The sequence below is a fragment of the Mya arenaria genome, chromosome 14 (genome assembly GCF_026914265.1).
Source record: "Mya arenaria isolate MELC-2E11 chromosome 14, ASM2691426v1".
Taxonomy (NCBI): Eukaryota; Metazoa; Mollusca; class Bivalvia; order Myida; family Myidae; genus Mya; species Mya arenaria.
Window position 1 is genome coordinate 50,055,925 of NC_069135.1, and position 27,351 is coordinate 50,083,275.

The window sequence follows — 27,351 nt, forward strand, 5'->3', positions numbered from 1 at the left end:
AAGTGAAAATTTACGCGTTTGTCCAAATGCGTGACTTTTCTTTAACACAAAATACGTTGATTACAATGCGTACGATTATTTAGTCGTTACACATTCGCTGTCACGTTTACTCCTGTAATACACTCGGCGCCAGCTCCCCTATACACGTTCAAAGCAACCCACGTAATGCCAGACTGTAAAAGGTTGTCTTTTCGCCACTATTATTTGAGGTTCAGAAACTATTTATTTGGTTTAGGGAGGCATATTTCAAGATACAACCCTCTTCAATAGCGTACCCGGTTGTTTTGGGTAGCGCCGTGAACAGCTAATGCTGTTTTATGATGTGCGATGTTGTTTTGTGTTATTATAAATTATGAATTTTAACAATGATGTTATATGAAGTGTGGTGTTGTTTTGGGTTATTCTTATACTGCGCTCGCGCCGTTAACAGTCATGTACATAAATTGTGGTAGTGTTTTTGGAGGTAATTTTCATGATATCCCAGCATCGTTTAATCATTCGATTATGCATCACCAAACTTAATATACGTAATGGCATAAGCTGAATGTTGAAAGCATATCAATATGCTGTTTTTACCGATGGCTCATTTTTTTGACATGGATTAATATTTTGTTTGGAAAATGTATGGAACGTGCGAACAAAAATAGCTCTTGATAGTAATTACTGAATCAAAATGTTGTACGAGGATAAATGAAGTTTTAAATGAATGTGCATGTGTAGCATTTAAATTAAGATACTTTTTGCAACAGAGTTAATTTATTGTGCGATTTATTTCGTCTCTAATAATCATTTTGGCTGATAGTTGAATTTTATACGAGCATATCTAAAGTATTTCAAATTTCAAATTAAGATGCATGTATTCCATACTCATATACGCGTTCATGAGGTTTCTAGAACAAACCCTGTGACGTTAAATTTCCCCACCCCCCATTAAACGCTCCAGACCAATAATATTAAGTTTCATTTTTTTACAATGCCAACAGTTTGTTCATCTTTCACACTGTAGTAAAATGATCTAAAAGCTACGCCAATCTTAAAGCGTTGTCTTCAGGTCGGAAATTAGCGACAGAAGATAAATATGTTTTTTCCTCTAGCAATACAATTAAAATGTGAAAACGACACTATGCACGCACAGTTGGCTAAGACCATTTTTACTTGTAAAATGCATTTAAAATTCCACAGCAATAAGAACAGTTCAACAGAAAAAAACAAATAGTTCCAAATTGGAAAGTCTGAGGATTTCCCCAAAAAGACAAAAAAAGCATTTGAATATAAGTGGCATGATGACGTTGTAGTTGTTATATGTTATTAAATACATTTCAGAAAACGTCATAATATATCTTAATCATTTCAAACGGGGCCTTACTGAGACTAAGATGAGATATGTCCATGTTTTTCCGATGAAAGTTTGCTGTTAATATCTTCTGATGTGACACGACATCTAAATGAACGTGACAGACGTTGAGCTCCATGGTGAAGATTTACTTCTTTACTCTAATTAATTCGTTGGTTATATGACATCAACCATCGTTTACTACTTGTTTTGAGATAAACATATTACTGTACAATTCATATAAAGTCGTTTTTAAAACGTCTATCTAGATATGTTTCTCATACCAGGCAGCCTTCTGCTAGATAAATTGCATAAGTCCAATATCTTACACGATAATTGAAACATTGGCAAATATAGCGCCAAACTTTGTAGAACATAAGTACAATCAATTATGAATGTTATTACACAAGATCATAAGAGTGTTAATACGAAGACCAACTTATAACGCCACAAACCAAAACAAGCAACCCCATCATCAAAAACAACAACAACATAGCCTTGGGGTTGTCATCGTCGGTGTTTGCGTCGTTGGCCTCGGCATCGTATTGCAAAATCTTTGTCCTTTGACAGAACTCGAAAATTATTCAAGATATTGAATACTTGCTACGCATGCTACTTAGGACAGATCACGCATGCGCTGATTTTAATAATGATCGAGTTCTGCCATATTTGAGTAAAAACACAACAACAACAAGCAAACAGAAGACCGTTGACATTCGTTTCGCGGTGCTCCTGTTTCAGCAAGTGCGTTCCTATCAATAACTTATTATAGGATAACCTGTTTGAAAAATACCAGAATTTATATGCAAATTCCGAAAATTGCAGGCATTTTTGTGGAGTTGACTAACAAGTTTATTTCAAAACAGGTATTGGCAATTATATCCGTGTAATCAATTAATGTTGTTTGCAAAGAAAATTCGCCGCTAAAAAATCCAATTATTAGTAAGTGAACGCAAGATATCAACTTATGCAGTAAAGGTAAATTGGTGCCTATTCTAAATAATTAAGTAGACATGGTGCTTAGTCAAGAAGTTAACATCCTTTCGTTGGTTATAAACTGAAACCTCTATTCAAGCCCTACTGCATTGTTCCTAAATTGTCAAAAACACAAATGAATCGGGCACAGTTTAAAAGCTCCAATGACATTTAAAACCTTAATTAATCCTGTCCAAATGGAAGAAATTTGAAACCACCTGAAAATAATTAACTCTTTAAGACCCTGATCTTCCAATTACATTTGCATATTGCAGCGTTTTCCTCTTGTTCAAATCATAAACCGGGGAGTAATTTATACGGAAATTTAAATATTAACAAGCCTGCGTTATTTGTTATGCTGTGCAAATTAAATAAAAAATGGCCAATGATATGTCTTTGTTCACAAACACAATATTCCCTTTTTCCTTGTTTTGAAGTAACATATGAAAGGTTTTGAATTTTATTCAATTAAAAGAGTAACTGTGTTTTTGAGTTCAAGTTGAATCAGTTATACATTTTTTTAAGAAAATGAATCAAACATTGGAAATGGTTCACAGAGTCGATTTCAGCAGTATCGGTATTCCCATATGGCAAAACATCTGACTTACGGATTATTAGAAAGAAGGCGATAATTGCATAAATGCAGTATACTTAAAGTAGACAAACAAGTGTTTATTATGACAACACATGCTGCCGATCGTGAGTAGCCTTCCTAATCCCATCAAATGGAAATCAAACGAATTGGGTTTGACTTGCAATGAGTTTGGTCGCCAAACCCTCACGCGGATTCAATGTACTTCCAAGTCCCAACTAGACTCCTAACAGTGGCTAGATATGTACCTATACTAATTGGTTGGTACGAATCGTGTGCAGTCTGATAAAAGACTCCTGTAAGTTCGAATAAATTTTGTCTTTTTTGTCTATTGTTTTATTTTTTGTCTGATTAAAGACTCCTGTAATTTCGGATAAAGGTTTGGGAAGACACTATTTACGTGTCTGTCTAAATGCGTGACTTTTCTTCAACAAAATACGTCGAATACAATGCGTATGATTATTAATTTGTTTGAGTCATTACACATTCGCTGTCACGTATACACCGTACTCCTATAATGCACTCGGCGCAAGCTCCTTTATACACTTTCAAAGCAACCCACGTCATGGCAAACTGTAAAAGGGTTTCTTCTCTCCACTATTGATTTACGTTCAAAAACTATTTATTTGGTTAAGGTAGGCATATTTCAAGATACAACCCTCTTCAATAGCGTACCCTGTTGTTTTTTGGTAGCGCCGTGAACAGTGCTGTTTTATGATGTGCGATGTTGTTTTGTGTTATTATAATACAATTTTGAATTTTAACAGTGGTGTTATATGAAGTGTGGTGTTGTTTTGGGTTATTATAATACAATTATGAATTTTAACAGTGGTGTTATATGAAGTGTGGTGTTGTTTTGGGTTATTATAATACAATTATGAATTTTAACCGTGGTGTTATATAAAGTGTGGTGTTGTTTTGGGTTATTATAATACAATTATGAATTTTTACAGTGGTGTTATATGAAGTGTGGTGTTGTTTTGGGTTATTATAATACAATTATGAATTTTAACAGTGGCGTTATATGAAGTGTGGTGTTGTTTTGGGTTATTATAGTACAATTATGAATTTTTACAGTGGTGTTATATGAAGCGTGGTGTTGTTTTGGGTTATTATAATACAATTATGAATTTTAACCGTGGTGTTATATGAAGTGTGGTGTTGTTTTGGGTTATTATAATACAATTATGAATTTTTACAGTGGTGTTATATAAAGTGTGGTGTTGTTTTGGGTTATTATAATACAATTATGAATTTTTACAGTGGTGTTATATGAAGTGTGGTGTTGTTTTGGGTTATTATAATACAATTATGAATTTTTACAGTGGTGTTATATGAAGTGTGGTGTTGTTTTGTATTATAATACAATTATGAATTTTTACAGTGGTGTTATATGAAGTGTGGTGTTGTTTTGGGTTGTTATAATACAATTATGAATTTTAACCGTGGTGTTATATAAAGTGTGGTGTTGTTTTGGGTTATTATAATACAATTATGAATTTTAACAGTGGTGTTATATGAAGTGTGGTGTTGTTTTGGGTTATTATAATACAATTATGAATTTTAACAGTGGTGTTATATGAAGTGTGGTGTTGTTTTGGGTTATTATAATACAATTATGAATTTTAACAGTGGTGTTATATGAAGTGTGGTGTTGCTTTGGGTTATTATAATACAATTATGAATTTTAACCGTGGTGTTATATGAAGTGTGGTGTTGTTTTGGGTTATTATAATACAATTATGAATTTTAACCGTGGTGTTATATAAAGTGTGGTGTTGTTTTGGGTTATTATAATACAATTATGAATTTTAACAGTGGTGTTATATGAAGTGTGGTGTTGTTTTGGGTTATTATAATACAATTATGAATTTTAACCGTGGTGTTATATAAAGTGTGGTGTTGTTTTGGGTTATTATAATACAATTATGAATTTTAACCGTGGTGTTATATGAAGTGTGGTGTTGTTTTGGGTTATTATAATACAATTTTGAATTTTAACAGTGATGTTATATGAAGTGTGGTATTGTTTTGGGTTATTATAATACAATTATGAATTTTTACAGTGGTGTTATATGAAGTGTGGTGTTGGTTTGAGTTATTCTTATACTGCGCTCGCGCCGTTAACAGTCATGTACATAAATTGTGGTAGTATTTTTGGAGTAATTTGCATACTTTAATCATTAAATCATTGTTTAATCATTTGATTATGTATGACATAACTTAATATACGTTATGAACATTAGCTGAATGTTGAAAGTTTATCATAATGCTATATTTAACAACGCTTCATTTTTTCTGACATTGATAAATCCTTTCGCAAAATGTATGGAACGCGCGAACAAATATATCACTTGATAGTAATCACTTCATAAAATTGCTGTAGGAGAATATGGGAAGTTTCAAATGAATGTGCATGTGAAGCATTTAAATAAAGATAAGTTTTGCAAAAGAGTTAAATCATTGCGCGATTTATTTCGTCTTTAATAATAAATTTGGCTGATAGTTGAATTGTATACGAGCATATCTAAAGGATTTTAAATTAAGATGCATGTGTTTAATACTAAAAAATGCTATGATGTGGTTTATGAAACAAACTCTGGTAATGTTAAATTCCCCCATTAAACGCTGCAGACCAATAATATTTAGTGTCAATATATTACCATGCCAACGGTTTGTTTATATTTACACTGTAGTTAAAATGATCTAAAAGGTACGATAATGTTAAAGCGTTGTCTTCAGGTCGGAAATTAGCCGACAAAAGTTAAAAATGTTTTACCTCCAGCAATACAATTAAATCGAGAAAATGTCGCTATACACACAATGTTGGCTTAGACCATATTGACTTGTGAAATGCATTTAAAAGTCCACAGTAATAAGAACAGTTTAACAGAAGAAAACAAATAGTTCCAAACTGGAGAGTCTGAGGATTTCCCCCCAAAAGACACAAAAGCATCTGAATATATGTTGCATGATAGTGTGTTTGATATGTGTTATCAAATACATTTTAGAAAACGTCATTCTATATCTTAATCCTTTCAAACGGGGCCTTATTTAGACAACGGTGAGATATATTCATGTTTATTTTCGAAGAAAGTTCGCTATTGAAATCTTCTGACACGACATTTATAATAACGTTGCGGTCATTGTGAAAATTTACTTCTTTACTCTAATTAATTCCTTAGTTACATGCAATCAACCACCTTTTTAACTTCTTGTTTTGAGATAAACATGTTACTGAAAAAATCATGTAATGTCATTTTAAAAACGTCTGTTTAGAAATGTTCCTCAATCCAGCCAGCCTCTTGCTAGATAAATTGCATTGATCTAATATGATAAACGATAATTGAGACATTGGCAAATATAGCGCCAAACAATGTAGAATATTAGTACAATCAATTATGAATGATATTATGCAATAACATAAGGGTGGTAATAAAACTTATAACACCACAAACCAAAACAAGCAACACCACCACCATAAACAAGCCTTGGGGTTGGCGTCGTCAGTATTGGCGTCGTTGGTATCATTGTACAAACCTTTGTCCTATGACAGAAATCGAAAATCATTTAAACATTAAAATAACACATGCTACACATGTTATAATTTGTTTTAAAGATTAAATACACATGTGCTGATTTTAATATTGATCGAGTTGTGCCATAGTTTTGACTAAAAACACAAAAACAACAACAACAAGCGAACAGAAGGGCGTTGACATTCATTTCGCGGTGCCTTTGTTTCAGCAGGTAATCAAGTGCGCTTATTAATACATTGTATATAGGATAACCTGTTTGTAAAATACCAGAATTTTTATATATTAATTCCAAAAATTACAGGCGTTTCTGTGGTGTTGACTAACAAGTTTATTTAATAACACGTACTAGTTATTATATCCGGGTAATCAATTAATATTGTTTGCATAGAAAATTCGCCGCATGCAAATCCAATTATTACTTGATAAACATAAAATATCAACTTACGCAGTAAAGGTAAACTGGTGCTTATTCTAAGTACTAACTAAGTTGACCTGGTGCTTATTCAAGAGGTATACATCCGTTCGATGATTATAAATTAAACCTCTATTCAAGCCCCACTGCTTTGTTCTTAAAGTGTCATAAACACAAATTATTCGAGTACAGTATCAAAATTACAATGACATTGAAAACCTAAATGAATCCTGTCAAAATGGAAGAAGTTTTTAACCACCTGAAAATAATTGTTTAACTCTTCCTGATCTTTCAACTACATTTTCATATTGCAGCATTTTTCTCTTCTTCAAATTATAAACTGGGGAGTAATTTATACGGAAATTAAAATATTGACAAGCCCGTTTTATTTGTTATGCTGCGCAAATCAAATAAAAATTGGCCAATGATATGCCTTATTTCCATAACACAATATTCCCTGTTTTCTTGTTTAAAATAAATATGAAAGGTTTTGAATTAAATGTTTTGGAGTTCAAGTTGAATCACTTATACACTTTCAAACAAACTGAATCAACCATTTGAAATGGTTCACATAGACGATTCCGGCGGTATCAGTATTCCCATATGGCAAAAAGATACTTTTAGGAGGGACCTGGAGGATAACTCAATTGTCCGGATTGGTGTCCATGAACCAAATTGATATTTGCTTTAACGTGTATTGTTGCCTTAATTGTGCCTTTTATTGGCTGTTCAACTGAATGCATATGAATGAACTATTTTTCCCTCACTTACTTTTAAGAATAGTTACGCTCGTTGTAATTCGTTTATACATAAATGTGATGTGCATAACAAATACATTTACATGAAATTAGATAACAGAAAGAAGTACATGGACATAAAATAAAGAAGACTTTGTTTATCAACAAATACACATACTTTGAGGATTTCTTATATATTGACATGTGTTGCAATACGAAATGATTACATTATTCTAAAGTCTTGTCATAAAAGCAAAAGAAAGCCATTGATAAGTTAAATCCTACTCTTAATAAATGTAATTCGACGCCTTTTGAAAACAGACTTAACATTATGCAGAAGTGAGCTATACACACGCATCGAAATGTATTGATAAGCAAGAGTTTGAGCCAATTTTAAACCTCAAACAATTGCAGACTTATAGTTATATGACACTTAAAAAAGATAAATCTATGGAAACTTATTTTCATTTTTACAATCCTTATTGTATGATAAAAATGCGTTTAGCTAACAAGTTTAGCTTCTTAAACCATTGTATGATCCTTAAAATTCCTGATCCTATCAAACAAAAATCAAACGAGTTGAGTTTGACTTGCGATGAGTTTAGACGCGCAGCCCTCACGGAGATTCAATGTACTTCCAAGTCCCAACTAGTCTCTTAACAGCGGCTAGACATGTAATAATAATAATTGGTTCGTACGAATCGTGTGCAGTCTGATTAAAAATCATGTAAATTTGGATAAAGGTTTTGGAAGCCACTATGTACGCGTTTGTCCATTGTGTGACTTTTCTTTATCAGAAAATACGTTGATTACAATGCGTACGATTAATTAGTTGTTTTAGACATTGCACATTCGCTGTCATCTATATTCCTGTAATACACTCTGCGCTAGCTCCTTTATACACTTTCTAAGCAAACCACGTCATGCCTGATTGTAAAAGGGTTTCTTTTCTTGACTATTATTTTACGTTCAGAAACTATTAATTTGCTTAAGGGAGGCATATTTCAAGATGCAATGCTTTTTAGTAACGTGCCTTTTTGTTTTGGGTAGTGCCGTAAACAGTGCTGTTTTAAGATGTGCGATGTTGTTTTGTGTTATTATGATACAATGCTTGCGCCTTAAACAGTGATGTTATATGAAGTGTGGTATTGTTTTGGGGTTGTTTTTATACTGCGCTCACACCGCTTACCGTGCTGTAAATAAATTGTGGTAGTGTTTTGGAGATAACGTTCATACTATGCCAGCATCGTTTAATCATTCGATTATGCATCATATAAGTTTATCTACGTCATGAACATTAGCTTAATGTTAAACGTATGTCATAATGCTATTTTTAAACAATGGCGCATTTTTTTTTGACATTGATACATATTTTATTCGCAAAAAGAATTTAAACTGCGAACAAAAATAGCTCCTGATAGTAATTACTTTATCAAATTGTTGTAGGAGAATAAATGAAGTTTTGAATGAATTTGCATGTGTAGCATTTAAATTAAGTTAATTTTTGCAACAGAGGTAATTTATCGGGCGATTTCTTTCATCTTGAATAATTATTTTGGCTTATAGATAAATGTTGTACGACCATATCTAACGGATTTTAAATTTAGATGTATACGTTCCATACTAAAATACGCGTTGATGAGGTTTCTGAAACAAACCCTGTTAATGTTGAATTCCCCCATTAAATGTTTCAGACCAATACTATATAGTGTCTATTCTATGTTTTACAACGCCAACGGTTTGTTTATTTGCCACACTGTAGTTATAATGATCTAAAAGGCACGACAATGCTGAAGCGTTGTCTCCAGGTCGGAGATTAGCCGACAAAAGATATATTTGTTTTTCCTCCAGCAATACAATTATATTGTGAAAATGACTTTGCGCGTACAATGTTGGCTTAGACCTAAATGACTTGTGAAATTCATCTAAAAATGCAAAGCGATAAGAAAAATTCAACAAACATAACAATATGAATAGTCTGAAACTGAATATGGTGATGATTTCCCACAAAAAGACCCAAATCAATTAATTAGGAGTGGCATGATCAATGTGTCGATGTGTTTATTAGATAAATTTCAGAAAACGTCATTCTATATTTATCTTTATACTTCGACACGGGGCCTTCTTGAGATGTCGATAAAATATGTCTATGTTTATAAGACGAACGTTCAATGTTGGTACCTTCTGATATGACACACATTTATATTAACGTGGCAGACGTTGAGTTCAATGGTGAAGACTTGTAAAAATTGCTATTAATCATGATCGAGCCTTTTTTAAAAATAGATCAACGCCGCAATGCTTAAAGTCACATAAGTTTGTTTTTTTTCATATTTCTTGGCAAGAGAAAATCAGAATATTGTGCAGAGACGCACAGACGCTCGACAATGCTCGCTTTTTTTCAGAAAAGGCAATGCCTATTAAAGCTGTATTTGCAGAAATTATGAATGGTACCACTCATACTTGCATAGGTTACCTTTGGCAAGGTGAGACAAAACGAACAAGATGTAACTGTTTCTGGCCTGTTTCCAATATTTTTATGATATTTTGTATGTAATATTATAAATCATTTCAACAATTTCTTAGTATAACAAGGATGCAAAAAGCAACACTTTGATTTAATGTGTGTCATTACCGATGATGGAAAAGTATACAGGTTGCTTAAGAAGTGATGATTTGCTACAAAGGGACGCTTATGAAAATTGTAAAGTAGAAAGTGTCAACTCGTATACTATAACGGCACCAACATCGTATATAATAAAATGTTCAGAATCTGCGAAAAAGCTATACTATTTCATCATTATTGTAAAATTCATGATTATTTAAAAAAAAACTCTTCCTGGAACGCAAATTTTATAACGGGTTTAAAAGTAATGCGGGTTTGAAATGAAAGAAAAGTTACATTGTGCGTCCAGCTGTGAACATTATAAAGCGGTTAATTATTTTTAAGAAATAATTTCATATTCAACGAAAGAAAACATTGGCACAAATAAGAACGCAGAACAAAACAACTATGCAAACATTTCAACTCATGTGAGGAAATATGACCTTCAACATCATTGTTATTTCAAGTAAGTTAAACTATCAACGTGTGTTCAACAGGTTTAAGCTGGCATAGTGTCTGTTGTATTGATGTTTAAAACTTACGATTGTATTATTCTCCAGGTAGAACGGACATTGGATTGTGCTTAACTTGAATGCAAGCCTTTTACACAAATTCATTTCATTCAAAACCAATACTGGCGAAAGAATCCTGTTTTTCTTAATGTATAACGCAATGATAAACTATCGTTTTTTATCTAGAATACATATTTGTAAATGTATGATGTTCATATATAAATTCATGGTTTGGCGATCAGGTTTACATATTTCCAATGTCAATGGCCAAACGCAACATGCTGATTTGCCAATTAGCTTTAAATAAATTTGATAATTATTGCGAATTATTTAGATATCATTTTTGAAACATCACAACAAAGACAAACTCCAAAAGCTCCAATGCGTTTTTTTTTAGTCTTCCTCAGTTGAAAGCAACTAATCAATACATATGAAACAAACATCATTCTATTTACAATTGTGAGTTAAGGTTAAGTCATGCTTATGTAAGTGTACACCATAAATCACACTGTTCGTCATACAATGCATATTTATTTGGCAATCCAAGCTTTAATTCCAGCTGAATGAAGCATACATCGTCTCGAAGGAGGATAATTTGGGCGCATTTAAATCCCCTGAACGCAAAAAAGTGAATGGCTGCTGTCAAAGTGTAAGGGTTTATGAAATCAAGCACAATTTCTAGACGTTCGGGGGCGTTCAGTTCCCACTTAAATGTACATTATCCAAATACTAATTGTTGTTATGACATTAAGAAACTTATAATTATACCGCTTGGCGGTTTAAGGTATTGCCAATCCTGTGTGGTTTGATATGATGTTGCATTAATCATATAGTAATAAATTAGAATATATATTCGACATAATTATAACTATTCGTCGTGGTCAGTATCTCTTGTGTGTCCGGGGGGGGGGGATACATTATCCAGAAATAGAAACGTATTTGAATACATTTCAGCGAAATCAAACGATTCTTATTTCTCTTCCATTTTGTTTCCTTTAAAATAAATGAAACCGTATTTTAGTGTGTTCGTATTTTTGTGATAAATCTTGAGCAGAAAATTAGCCATATTCCCTTGTTTCCCAAGGCTGAAACATGTATTATTTTCACAAATGTGAAGATAATATTCCCATTGTTTTTGTTTTGTATTTCTCAATGTCCATATCGTTTTCTTACTTCTTCTGAAACATGGACAGTCGAACCAGTTTTGCACGGAAGAGTTGGTGAATTCTTTTTTTTTTTTGCATATTCTTTAAGTGTTTTGTTTTTATCTAGGCAAAGATAAAATTTCGAATTTAGGTCAAAATGACGCATTCCTCCCGAGCAGAAATGTTTTTATTTTACACTTAAATAGTGTTGTTGTTTTTAGTTGTGATGAAAGCTGATTTATGAAATCACGCAACAGTCCGTTTCTAGTACAGTCTGAATCCACAACCCCTTACATGTGAGTCGGATAGCTATACCACTAGACCACTTTCATCATCAAAAACGTTTTCATACCTGTTAAAATAAGATTTAAGACTAAGTGTTCAATATATTATCATTATATGAAACGATTTGTCGTTGTATTGTTCCCCTAACAATATCAAGTATTTATAGTATTCATTTTGACAATGTCTAACACAAGTCATTGTTCTAATTACCAAAAAAATGTTATTCTTAATTCTAATAAGTATGCGTATTTATGTGTATAATGCTCTGATCGGGCTGTTTATCTGGACCAAGGATGTAACTTTCAAATATCAGAGAAAGTCTAGAAAAGCTTTCCAGCTCCAAAAGGTACGTATTGAGTCGTCCGACATGTCTCAATGTCTTATCAATATATCTTGATCACATGGAAATCGCAAATGGCACCGTTCTGTTAATTGGCAGTTTTAAAGACATCGAACACTTATAATGACAAGCCATTTCCGACGTTGAAAGATGCTCCCGCTAAAATACTGAGGTCTAGAGTTGGTTATCCCAGTTCTAACAAACACATGCGATACAAGTTGAGATATGTGGTATAGCTATCGGAAAGCGATGAAACAATAAAGCTGGGAGGCAACTATAGTGACATTCGCGTACAGTTAATGTTCAATATGTTACAAGGAGGAAAGACGTCAACATTTCTTGATAGTTATCAATATTATGATTCGGAGATTCAATTTTGTGACACGAATCAGAGTATAACGAAAATGATGATATAAAGTTATTGAAAATAATATAATGTAAATAAAAAGTGCAATCATCTGTGACACATTGACGTGAACCTACACGTTCAAATATGGACGTTTTAACGCAAAATGAAACGACTGACTTTTACGACTACACTGTTGGATTAGAAACTTTAATTGGCTCTAATTCGTCAACCAATTACGACTACCAGTCCATATTTGACAATCTAGAAAACGTGGAATACCCTGTTGCTTTTAAGCAAGTGCCCCTGTGGGAAATGATTGTAAAGATTACACTTTATTCCGTAATCATTCTTTCAGCTATTGTCGGCAATATTTTGATAATAGTGGTCGTAGCCAACAACAAGCGAATGCAGTCGACTTCGAACTATTTCATCGTGAACTTAGCAGTGTCCGATCTTCTTGTGACCGGCTTCTGTACGTGGGTGCGACTAGTGGACGACATCACGGAAGGATGGGTGCTAGGAAACTTCTTCTGTAAATTTAACTCATTCACTCAAGGTATGGCAAAAAGGTTGTTGGTAACCTTGTAGGTAACATTTTATTTACTCCTTTAAAGTGGAAGGAATGGGTGCTGGGAATATTCTATTCTGTAAATATACACCATCTGTTTAATTTCATCATTTGCTTTCCATGTTCATTTTACGATGATGTTAATTTGGCTATAAATTAGTGACCACTGCATTTTTCAGCAGCATGCATTTTACAAAAAAAGACATTACTTAGGTCATATTTGCTAAGCAACAACGTCGTAAGTTCATTGTCGCTTACAGATCATCTCTTTCCAAGCACTTGTTTGCTCTGATATTTGTGTATATCACTGCGTAATCAAATAACATCTTTTATTTCGTAGCAATACAATTAAAGAAAAGAGCTAGGATAAAATAATTCCATACTTAGTTCTAGTAAAGGTAAATAAGTAGCAGAAAAGCTCAGTTGACCACCTGGCCCGATAAAGAATGGATGTATTACGTATCCTTTTATTATGTCGGCTTTCAGGTAAAAATGTTGACAGATAGACAAGTAAAATAATTTCCAAAAATAAAATTTATAATATGTTACATCGTTTTTAACTTGGAACGTAACTTGATATTTTATTATAATGAAATGCCATAATGCATCCATATGCAATGTAACTGGATGACTTTGTTATATGAGTTATTGGGATTATCAAGGAAGGAAAAACTTAACAGTCTCTCAGATGACAAAATGTTACAATGCAGATGATTTGCCCGAAATGAACAGCTAGAACTATTCAAATAAACATTGAATGGATATGCTACTAAATAATATTCTGATTTAAAACCTTTTCGATGAGCTAGAATACAAAACACGTATTTTAACAATAACCTTGCAATTAAACAAATTGGTCTTTCTTGCCAATACAATTATTATCAAGTGGTTAGAGTGTGTTCTAAAAATAGGTAAAGTGGATATGATTTAATGCATGTCGATTGAAAGGTGCTTAAATCACGTCTGACAAAACGTGCTTAATTCTCAAAATGATGGACAGTAAACTGAAATTAAGCACGTTTCTATATTAAGTAAAAAACAAAACAATTGGATGACATCACGTACTTGTTTTGAATACGTGATAATTGTTCTTTCTCAAGTACAGAGGACTCCAACCATAAATTCATAAACCAATTTCTTTCCAAATTAATGTTTTGTTCCATGGATGTTTGCCAACAAATAGTGAAGCGAGCGAGCGAAACAACATAAGATACAAGTGTTTCATTTTTCATAAAATCCAAAGCGAGCGAAGAGAAAAAGAATTCTTACAATCAATAGGAAAAAGAACAGTTGTGTAACATTTTTGCACTTAAACCGATTTGAGCAAATCCTGAACTTGATTCTCTAAAAGAAAAAAATGGTTCCAGCAATTGTTTTGAGTAAGCACAGAAATTGAGACCAAATTACTTGGATATTTATAAAAGATTTTAAATACGATGACTTTTCATAAATACGCAACTTGGCTTTTCAAATTGGTAAAATGTGTGAAACAACTTATCTACCTTAATCAAATGACCATCATTTGCAACCGTTTGTAAGTATAATAGTCTGTCTTAATTTCAATTTCTTGTTTTAATTTCATTTTAAATATCATTGTTGATGCAATGACATATTTGTACAAAAACGAGCAGTTCCAGGGTATGTTCAGAATACTTTACAGGTCAGGGAAACATGCCAGATTATGTTGTTAAAGAAAAGAATATATCAAAGTATATTTAACTCCGAACCAGCGCTCCCTGTACTGATAGCTATTTGTGATCAGATATTGGAGCAAAATTGTTATGTGTGTCCGTTTTGATCAATATGTATTTCCAACCATCTATTCAGACCGAGCAATAAAACATATTCTAGTTGAGTAAAGGCTATTCTCGTCATTATCGACTTCATCAGGTCATATTATAGTTATGAGTAAACTTTCATTGACTGGAATACTTTTTATAAAAATACTCTAAAGCTAGTAAAAAGCTGGGACAAGCGACAACTTCTGTGTTTATCATCATGGCAAACATTTCACAGTCAAATCATAGGTATTTGTTGAGAGAAATATTGCCTATGAAAAATAGTTAGTTTTATTTTCATTTCAATGAGAAAACAAAATGTCAGTACAGTTACACATTTACTGGAAGCCGCCATCTCTCAGAAATATTGGAAATGACTGACATCAATGCTTAACCGATTAGTATATAAAACTCAACGCGTCGGTTACTTCCCTTTATATAACCAATACTATAAAACTGCGTAGAAAAATATAATCCATGACATTGCAGCATTCTGATAATCTAACTATCAAAAATAAATCTGGTTCGTAGTGAAATATAGGTGCGGTCGCACATTTTTTTTTCATTTTCATGAAATAGGTGAGGTGAATCGCGGAACGAAACATCAGCTTGGTGTGGCCATAGCAGTATTACAATAATTATAAATTGCGGTTCAGTTAATTAAATATAAAAATCCCTTACACTTTCCGATTTCTTTTCAGCAATAATACAATAAAATTCGAAGTATACAGTTGAAGTAGGTTAACAAACGACAATTTACTAGGTAAAAGTTAGAAGTAAATTATTAATAATTCAGAATGGGCGGAGAGCGCGTAGCGAACCAGCACTTGTAATCATTCAGATATGACTTCAGTTCATCTTACTGACTTAGAAAACAAGCTTATTGGCTGAACAATTGTCAATGCAAAATCTGATGCAGTAAAGGTGTATCGAATGAGTGACAGAAGGCTTTAAATAGACGCAAAAGTTGACATTCTAATTGATTAAGTCTAGTACTTATTAATTGCCTACCAGCAATTTTGGTGGCTGAAATGTAGGCTGTATTCTAAAGACACTAACGTATCAACATTTAATACACAAATACAAGCACCACAATCAGACCTCACATTCATCAAATTAGCTTTATTTTTAAGTAATTTGATTACCGTCTTGGAATGGTAAGTGGACCACGTAAGTGAACTACGAGTTCTCTGCAAGTCATCATGAGCTGAAATGATTTTCTTTCCTACCTATTTATTCTTAAAGAATAAGCGCTGTTATCAAAATTCAGAATTTCGCTATGTAAATTCTAACAAGTGCGACCATAGTATGTAAGTTGCTAATAAGTTTGATTCAAAACAATAACTGCAAACAATATCCGGCTTATCATTAAAGTTGTTTATTTAAATGCATTCGAAAAATCGAATGAAAGCATATTTTTGAATTTTAAAGTTAAGGTAAAAATATGCTTATTCATCGAGTTCACATAATTTCGTTGTGTTTATGCATTCAAAAATCTATTTGCAATTCAATCCCCAACTGCGTGAATCTTATATTTTCCAGATCACAAATGATCAGGGTACAGTCCCAATGCAATTTAAAAACAAATAAATCCTGTCAGAATATAAGCTATTTAACAACCTAATAATAATTCTTGTACTCTCTAGTATCCTGATCTGGAAATTAAATTTGCATATTGTAGTGAAAGTCTCGTTTTTACAGTATAAACTTCATATTAGAAGTTAAATTATTTACAAGATCACGTTATTTGATATGCTGATGCATTATTCATGTGTAAATGAGATAGACTTGGTCAATGATATACGTATGCCATACAACTCATTAAAGTGAAATTGAAACTAAAATGCATTTACTGCCAATCTCAAGTACAAATATGTTAAAATATCGGAATAAATAAAATCGAATGAAATGCAGAGAAAATTTTACTTTACCGTTTTAAGGTTTTAACATATGGGTATAGTCAATTATGGAAAACCCAATGCGTATTTATTGCTCATTCCAATATTATTTTTTCTATCTCTATCCTTTCTTCCTTCGTATTCATTGATTACAGACTACAACATCTTGAATTTACAATCCAGTGTATACACCGTATACCAACAGACTTATATTTATTCGAATCACTGCAACCATCGCACCAGCATAAGCAGCCTGAATGATTTACAGAAGCGAGACATAGCATAAGTTTGAACGCTTTCTTCTCAATTCTGTCTACACTATTGTTTTGTGCATAATTAACACGTTTTCTTTCAACGCAAAAACATATTTGGTTTTTTGTTAGTGCTAATGCTTAAGGTATGTTGAACTGAATCAATTGTAAATGTTATATCGAACTAAAAATTGTTCAAACCAAGTAAATCATGAAATTATTCAATACACGAAGACTTTCGCAGAATTTTTCGTCACCACGCACTTGCGCAGAACTAATATATTTCCTATCTTTTCTAGTATATTAACATAGTTTAACATATGTCAACACTGGCTGTTTCGAAACAACCATGTGCAGTCTGGTTAAAGACTGATATACTTATTTTGATTATTGTTCAAGAAAGTAAATAGTAAGACATTATTTAACCTGACGAAATCCATGCCTTTCCTTTACAAAAAAGAAGTCGAAAATAGTTCCAACAGTCATTTAATTAGGTTAAATAATGAGACATTCACTGTTACGTGCATTTCTTTCTCACTAACCGATAAAAAGAAACATTAGACACTCCTTCGCAATACACCTTTAAAACTTACCAGCGCCATGACAGACTTACATAACGCTTTCTTCGATAACCTTTTATTGTACGTACAAAAGAAAACATTTGTTCGGTTCAGACAGGCATAATTCAAGTAGATTTATAGCACGCTACGGCGGTAAAAGGACTTCGTTAGAACAATATAGTTACTCGTTGTAAAGACTTCTGTACCACGTTAAAACGACTGACTACCTCGTTAAAATGAATTACGTATCTTGTTAAAATGACTGACGCATCTCATAAAAACGACTTGGTAATTCGTAAAAAAAAACTTAAAATCTCGTTAAACGTTTAAAGTTTCAATCTGACATTATATTCTATGCGCCATCAAATGTACAGATTTTCTGTAAAAGATTATGTTAGCCGTGCGATACAATCTCTTGTGAGTAATTCATCCTAATGTTGAGCGAGCATATCTGCAAATGAAAAATAAATGTTCATGTGTTACATTAAAACTCCGCACTCAGTGCTTTTGCACCAAATGTTTCAACGTTTAAAAAACGTCATATGTACACCTCAATTTCCATTCCTTAAATGAACTGCCTTTCGGCAATTGCGTTTATCAATCGATGAACGCACATCATGAACATTTTTCATCTTGTTATTGTTTGTATTTTGTCAGCAGGTGCCGTAAAATATAAATAAACATTTAAGAAATTGTTAAATTATGAAATGTTTAATGTATCGTTGCCATAAGTGTTTCAATTATACGTTTAAAACTGATTTCAAGTGGTTGATATTTTCCCGCGTCATCGTGACGTCATTTGATAAAACGTTTCCGGCTACAGTCGGGTCGTTCTATTTATAGAATGGGTAAGAATGGATTACTGGAAGTCTTTTTAAATGAAATAAAAAAAATTTTTTATCGTTTCTTGAATGAAATAATGAACTATCGGTGTAAATATAAGGAATGAATTGCGGGGTTGATGTCATTATCGGGAATATGAACGAAATTGGGCTGGTCAAAGTAAGCGGACTCCACACACTTAGACCAGCCCAATTGCGTTCATACCCCGATAATGACATCAACTCTGCAATTCATTCCTTAAATGAAGGTTTAAGAAGGTTTAAGAATAATTTATTTATGACATAATAGGGCACCTATTGAAACCTAGAGTCATTACACAACAATGCCATCAGTACATTTATTTTAAATGAGGAAATATGTAATGCAGAGATAAGTTTAACCTCTAGCAATAAACTTATGTCGTAAATCTAACGCTATGATTGAAACGTTGGGAAAAAAGAAACTTTGACATTCCTACGTTAGGTTAATTTAAAAAAAAAATACTCGGTCGTGCTTCTGTGCAGCTTCGGCACCATCAAGATCAACTATGAGTATTATAAGCGTTTGCATTGTTAATTCAAATGTGTACTGTGAAATACGTACATGCGGCATCGATTTAAAAGATACAAAAAAGAATGACCGTTTTTAAGCTTTACCAGATCTGAAATAACAATAAATAATACTATACCATTGAACTAGTTTTAAAAGCGTTTTACTTAAGAAGATAAATAATCAACATGTTAATTCATATTCATGGTATGATAGTAGAGCACGAAGGTCAATGCATTATTTATTTTTAGCAAAATGAGTTGATCGGTTGGTTTGAATTTTCAAATTGCCAAGATATATTTGTTCTGCTCTCTATATTTATCATAAAACACTTCCAATTATAATTCTAGCAGTCGTAAGACTTTAAATGTAATGGCAGTAAGAGTAGTGTCAGCGAAATAAATATCACAGCGCTTCTACAAAATGGTTTTTAATGTACAAAGAAAATGTCATATACGATTGTACTGAAATTGTAAGTATGACCTTTCAAGACACAGCAGGTATTAGATACTGTTGTCAATAGACAGCAGCACATAAAATTGAAATATCACATTTAGTTTTTTTCCGAAAAAAATGTTCACAAATATTTATTTAAGGTACTTATAAAATTGTAGGTAATTTTGATTCAAAAACAAGATATCCATTAGTCATCGAAAGAAGACCATATTTATTCTTCAATAACAATTCACTAGTGCACTTTAGTAGACAAAACGGAAGACAGATAATCTATTACTAGGTGGTAGCCAATAATTTTATAACACTATTTTGATATTGACGTGGTTTGTGTTAGATTTATGATGTAGTTTGTGACGTTTTGTGTCCCGCTTTAAGTGTCGATTTGGCCTCGATCATTGTTCTTTTAAACACTTTAATAATGGATAGGTCCATATAGTTTCATGTTAGGTGTAGAAAGGACTATCATTTGAGTTGCTAGTTTGCTTAGTGATACACTGGCAAAGTGGCCTCTTTCTTAGACAAAGTGACGGCAATTAATTTTGAAGTACTTTTCTTCAACTTTAGAGGTATATTTCTTAACGCATACATTAATTTATCTTCTGTAAAGCTTGGTCTAACACACGATGCTTGAACAAGCGAGTCTTGAACTCAGCCAAATCCGCTAACTTAGTAAAACTGCTATTGCTTCGCCTTTTTCCCTTAACAACGTTTAACTATTTCAAAGCATATTTTTACATGTTTGTCTACTTAAACAACCCATACAACAGCATTGCCTTAGAATTAAAATATACTCGACCTACGTATAAGCGATTCATTGATTGAAGCTCACAGATAAAAGTCCAATTATTTTTTATCATTTTCTATATGTATTCGTAAGTAACAGTTTGTGTGAGAGAATATATATAATTCATTTTTCTGTTATCTCTGGTTTCATAAACTATATTGACGTGTTTGTTTGTGCCGTTCTGTTTATACAGTGTCATGTCATAGACGTGTTCCTGTCTGATAAAAAATGATTGACGAGAAATCAAATACAAAAATGTATGCTTCGTCAAAGACCTAGGCTCAACTTCTGTGCGTGATTTAATTAAGATTAGACAAGAATGTTTTTTTCTCTATTTCTTAATGAAATAACGCATATATTGCTGGGTTATCTTTAACAAGGCGTGACGAAACAAACACGATATTGGTGTTTCCTGTCTGTCTATTTTGTTTAAATCGTTTATTTGCAAGTGTTGATGATATTGTTTATTCAATATTGTAAATAGTCTCAACAGCTTGTTACAATAACTTCATATCTCTCAACGATGGAAATAGCAACACTTTGCTTTATCGTTATACCGAACGTAAAAAACTACACTGGTTCCATTTTTCAAGATAAGCACATGAACATTAATTTAAAGTAGGACTGGAAAACTCGTAAGCTGAAAAGTACCAAAATCCTCAGTAGCTAAATGTAACCTGTACCACTCCCTTAAAGAGGCATTTATAATTATCTTCTCAATAAATATGCCCATCCTGGAAAGGAAGATGAATAAGGTTAACAAATAATATTTTTTAAATAAAACAAAACGTGACGCTGTGTGTAACTGTGAAAATAATAAAGCGATATAAGAGAAATAATGAGCTCGAGTGTGTGAACGAATCATAACGTTCAAGAACTATGGAAAAATGTCAACTTATATTTTAATTTAGAATTTCTGAACTTGATTTGTTTCAATTATTTAGAAACAGTTATTTTCAAAGTACAATTAATTTTAATTATATCTTGACAATTTTAAAAATCGTTTCATAGCAGGTTGATTTGTGTAGAATTGAAATCCCATAAACGCACCAGACCAAAATGGTTCCTGTCGAACGGCAAGGAATCAACTGAAATCAAACACAATCCCGGGACGCTCGAGGGCGTTCAGTTCCCATTTAAATATACACAAAATAAATAAAACTGTCCTGTCAGTTTTTGCAGTCTTTCAAATCCCATGACAGTAAAAAACTGATAAATATCCCAGTGGTAAGTGTGAGATATTCACAATCACGCGTCGTTTGACATAATTTTGCATTATAATTCCTTCGTAAAATAATTAGAAAAGAACATTATTACCGTCGAGTTGAGTTTTCTGGCGTGTCAAAATAGTATAGTAGAACATGTCGTAGCGAGAATTTAAGGTTTGTGCATTGATAGATGAAATATCAATATTTTAAAGAAAAACAGGAGTTTATTATTTCCCTTCCGTTTAGTCTGGAATGAAAACATAACTTATTTTATTGGTGTTTTTTTCCTGATAAATATGGTATTTTTTTTCGAAAAGCGAAAATATTATTACCAATTATTTTGTTTAGAATTTTCTTATTCCCCGTCGTTTTTATGGTGTCCATGAACTGGACGTTCAGTTATATTTAGCGTGGTAGAGTTTATGTCTTTCTTACGAAACATTATTTTTATGCCCTTTTTAAAAGCGTTCTTGTCCATTTTTAGGCAAAGTAAGATTTCACAAATCATGTTAATATAACCAATTTTTCCCAATCAGAAACGCCTTAGCCCAATGCCAATAATGGTGAAAAAATGTGTTTATTTGAGACTTATGAGTAATGTGATTCAGCGTTTAATTTTTAGATGAAAGTTCATAGCTTTAGTCCGTTTCCAGTACTGAGGCACTCGAAAGTTCCTTGATATGAATTGGTACCTCAATCTCTTGTACGTAATGTGGACAGCTGTACCATTAGACCATTCCCATTAATAACATTGCATATCCTGTATTTATAACCTTAAATATTTAATGTTTAGGGGTTCATCGGTGTATCAAAAGGGCTGCATTGCATGGTTTCCCTTGCAATATTTAATGCTAATAACATTAATCTTGACATAAATGTTTTTCTTCTAGTAACCAAACAGTTTTATATAATGCTTTAATTTAGTATATATGTAGTAAGTATTAATGAATGCAAGGATCTGAATTGACTATATAGTACAGATTAAACCTTTAAATGACAGAGAATGTCGAGGAAATACTTTCCAATTTTAATAGATACGTATTAAGAATGTAGTTATCAAATAGACATATCTAATCCCTTTCATTACAAAGTCATAAGTAGAAGCAGTATATCTTGATCACACAAAGTTGCAAATGGCTACGTACTTGAATTGGCACAATTAGAGATTTCGACCACTTACAAAAATAAGCCATTTCCGACATTGAAATGAGCTCCAAGAAAAATACTGACGTAAAGAGTTTCGGCGCAAACATGCGATACAAGTGGCAAGATTTTGTATTACTATCGGAAAGCGATGAAGCAACGTAGCTGAGAGGTGATCAGTAGTGAAGCTCGCAATGAAAGTTCTGCCATTTGTATCAAAGTCATTATTCAATAAGTAACTAGGAGGACGAACTTGAATATTTCTTGATAATGTTTTGATATTTTATTTGAACATTATAATAAGAAAATACCAAATGTAAGCAGCATCAAAGTGCAACAGAAGAGATGAGACCTCATTTAAAATAAATTGATATTTATATAGAAAGCGAAGTAAGTGTAAAAGTGCATAAATACTGACGTGAAACGACGCTTTCAAATATGGACGTTTTAACGCAAAATGAATCGTCTGAATTTTATGAATACAATGTTGGATTAAGAAAGGTAATTGGCATTAATTCGTCAGACGTTTACGACTACCAGTCAATGTACGGAAACATGGAATACCCTGTTCCTTTTAAGGAGGTGCCATTGTGGGAAATGATTGTAAAGATCACACTTTATTCCGTACTAATTCTATTCGCTTTTGTTGGAAATATTTTGATAATAGTAGTGGTCGCCCACAACAAGCGAATGCAAACGACTACGAATTATTTCATTGTGAACTTAGCAGTGTCCGACTTGCTTGTGACCGGTTTCTGCTGCTGGGTGCGAGTAGTGGACGATATAACGGAAGGATGGGTGCTAGGAAACTTCTTCTGTAAATTTAACTCATTTGCTCAAGGTAGGATCGAGTTCTTTCTTGGGATTTTTCTCTGTAAAATAACTTTATCGCTCAACGTACGGCATACTGGTGCTAGTAAGAATCTTTTTCTATAATATAAATCCATTTCTTTAAGGATGGGGACTTTTGTGCTGGAAACAATTTCTGAGTAATAATCTTATGTGTTCAAGGTTGGGTAAACAGATCCTTGGAAACTCTGTTTGTAAAATGAGCTCATTCGTTCAAAACATTCTTAAATAGGTACTTAGATAATTGTTAGTTTACCCTATAAATTTCATCCCCGTTCCCGACAATAGCTTTATTTATAGTTTTACCGATTTTTTATAATCACTTCCACAGCTTCATCAACATGTTTCAACGCCCAACAAACAATTTCGAAATAAAAACGTATTAACAGACAGAGTCATACGTAGCCTGTATGTACAAATTTTAAAACAAACTACAGAAGCTAGTGTCACAAGTCGGATTCAACTTTTTTTTCTAATTTTAAATGAGCATTGACTAATCTTTTCAGCCATTTTTTATCCGTTACAACCAAGCGTAAAGGATTTAAACTGTTTAAACTGCCATTTTCATTCATATTAGATTGTATTGTTATGTGGAATTGTCGGAAAAATAGCCCGAACCATATGACTGATCAACAACGAGATCATTTCTGGGTGCAAACTGTCCTGGCCAAGCAGTTTGCTTATTATTTAAACTGCCCATGTGCAGGGTCTCCGTATGTCGATCTGTAAACAATTGTGATAATCTGGCTATATTGTTCTGGGCTGGAATTCAATATTAATCTTTAGTTAATCTTATGGTCATACATCATTGACTTCATTCACTCTATAGGTCAGTTATTGATAATAAGTAATCCGATTAGCTACATCGTTATTAGATCCAATTAAGACCAATATTGAATCTACCCCTGATCTAATTATACCTGACTGGAGAAGCGGAGACGATTTAATGGAGAGAGGTATTAAATAATATTACATTTTACCTATCCCCTCAGTCCCTGATGATAAATGCATACCATGGGTTGTTTTCAATGTATTTTAATATAATATATTTACATTCACACTTCATTCCTTAACGATGGTTGTTGTTTATCAATTGCACTTTATTTCTGTATAAAGTGCAATGGCATTTTCCATCGATATCGCGTGCGTTTGTTCGATAGTTCTGTCCTGTCATTGGGCGCAATAATACCAATGGGCGGGGCATATTTACTACGGACCCCACCCATTTTGAACAGTCCCATTGCATACCATACCCCAATAAAATGCAACATGGCGAATTTTAATCCTTAAACAAATGTTTAAACTCAGCTAAACCGAGCACATCTAATCTGGTTGGTTGAAATCTGTGTCATTTATTTCTAAAGTTGGACGTGCTTTTTAATAGAGACATACACATATAATGAATCCATACTCACACCCCACTTCTTTTAAACACACTCTTTACACTTGATAAAAGTTGGATTTAAAAAAAGACGGCTGTACGTTAAACAGCATTTTTTTTATCAATTAAACAAACATATTGTTGTACCATTCATGTTAATTATAAAACGAGTCTAAACGGAAACCTATTCGGAAAGTATTTTTCTAAGAAAATTGCATTAGCCAAATCTCTTACAAGATAATTAGCAACATTGGCAACTGTAACGCCAATGTTTTAAGAATATTACCTTCAATTATGTATGTTTATACGGAGGTACAGGCGAAGGTTGTTTATAAACACTGCATACAAATGCATTCACGAAAATTATCTGATGCTTGTGTTTGTTTTCATTCTTTTACTGGATAAATTACCCTCGGTTGCATTAGAAAAAAACTTAAATGTAATTATTCTATATAACGGTTAAGGTTATGTTTTGAAAGAGCAAAACACGGCCACTTGTTCTTGTTTCCTTACATTCTAAGCTCGCCTTTTTTCAATGAAAATCCAACACTTGAATATATTTCTTTCAGGCTCATATGGTTATAAAACAAGACCTGTCAGTAATTTCCCCCTTATAGATTAGAGTTGCCTGCAAAGAAAATTCGCCGCATGTAAGCCAAATCATGCGTGATGCATGTATAATATCAAGTTATGGTAAAGTGCTGCTCGTTCAAAGTGATGAAGTAAAGGTAACGTAGTGCTTTTTCAGGAAATATCCATCATCATCATCATTCTGTGGGTTATAAATTGAATTCCTTTGGCAGTGAGACCACATAATGCAAGATTCTTAAGATGGTTAAGCACAAATAATCAAAGACAGTTTCAAAATCTCAATGTAATTTAAAAAACTAATTTGATTTTGTCCCAATGTCAGAGAATTAACATGCTTAAATTAATTATTCGAGTTTTTAGGATCTTGATATCCCCATTTAATTTGTGTTTTGAAGCGGTTTTTTATTCTTTTTTAGTAAATGGGTTGGAGAGATTTTTTAATGTAGGCTTAGATATTTACAAGCCAACAATTTTTGATATGCCGTTAATAACTTATGTGCAAAGGAACTAAAAGTGACCAATGAAATGCCTTATTTCCACAGGCAACATACCTTGTTTTTTTATGTTTTGACAAAATGCAGCTGAAATGTTTCAGAGTAAATGAATTTAACTGATCGTAACGTTGTTTTGGAATTCAAGTTAAAAAAATTACACCTTCCTCAACCTGTTTTAGATATCTAATTGTAAAACAGACTAGTGTAATGGAATACAGAATACTTAGCTTGTCAATGAAAATAAAAGATGTCTTGTTTATTTAGTCTTATGGCAGTAGAAATCTAAAGCATTGTTAAGGAAACAATAGTATCCTAATGAATGTAATCATACGCGCTTTCATTACTAAGAAGACAAGAATATCTGCTATCTTGAAACTGGGACTCTTATATGTGTGTCAAAATAAGCGCTACGACAACAATTTTGATACGTATAAGAACATTCAAACACAATGTTTAAACCCAGAACCAACAATAAAAACACAAAAATACTACAGGGACAAGCCAAGTAGCCAAACAATTTAAGTTGAGCTGAACAGACTCTAAAAGAGAAATTTAGAACTTATAAAACGAAAAAGACGTAGCACATACAAAACACCACAGACATATCACTCATGCATCAAAATATATTTATTAATAAATGTGGGAATTTATAAACTAGCTATTATCCTCATAATTGCCCCAGCATTCATTTGTAATTGAAAAATAAAAACAATCTAGAATATTAAAAGTAGATAACTCTGTGGAGACCAATTTTCATTTAACAAATCCCATTTGTATAGTTCTTATATGTTAAGCGTTTCAACCAGGACAATGGACAATACCAAACGCAACTCAAACGAGAAACAAGTCTGTTAATAATGGATAGACATGTAATAGTACTAAATGTTTGGTACCAATCGCGTGCATTCTGATAAAAGACTGATGTAAATTCGAACAAAGTTTTGATAAGTCGACTTCTTAAAGTATGTTCAAATGCGTGCGGTTTCCTATAAAATGGATATATAGATTATACCAGTCTGTACGATTCTTTGGTTATTTAAGTCATTACGAGTACCTTTGACACGTATGAACCTAAGACGCTAGCTGTGTCTTTTAATAGAACCGGTGCCAACTCACCTTAATTATTTCGATGTGACCCACGTCATGCCAGACTGAAAAAAGATTTCTCCTCTCCCCGTTTTTTTTTACGTTCAGA

At 32.7% G+C, this 27,351-nt stretch overlaps 1 protein-coding gene across 5 annotated transcripts in view; it reads left to right on the plus strand.

The window, feature by feature from the left end:
* Nucleotides 1–27,351, plus strand: part of LOC128217714 (QRFP-like peptide receptor) — a 64,421-nt gene that overhangs the window by 5,486 nt on the left and 31,584 nt on the right. For 2 of the 5 annotated variants that reach the window (XM_052925051.1, XM_052925052.1), the window contains exon 1: nt 22,997–23,682. The exons of 1 other annotated variant lie outside the window; for it this stretch is intronic. In XM_052925051.1, the coding sequence (XP_052781011.1) occupies nt 23,280–23,682 (403 nt within the window). In that variant the 5' untranslated portion in view covers nt 22,997–23,279. Of the gene's footprint in view, nt 1–12,718; nt 13,381–22,996; nt 23,683–27,351 lie in introns of those variants that run through there. 2 more of the 5 variants (XM_052925048.1, XM_052925049.1) reach the window with 2 other exon arrangements.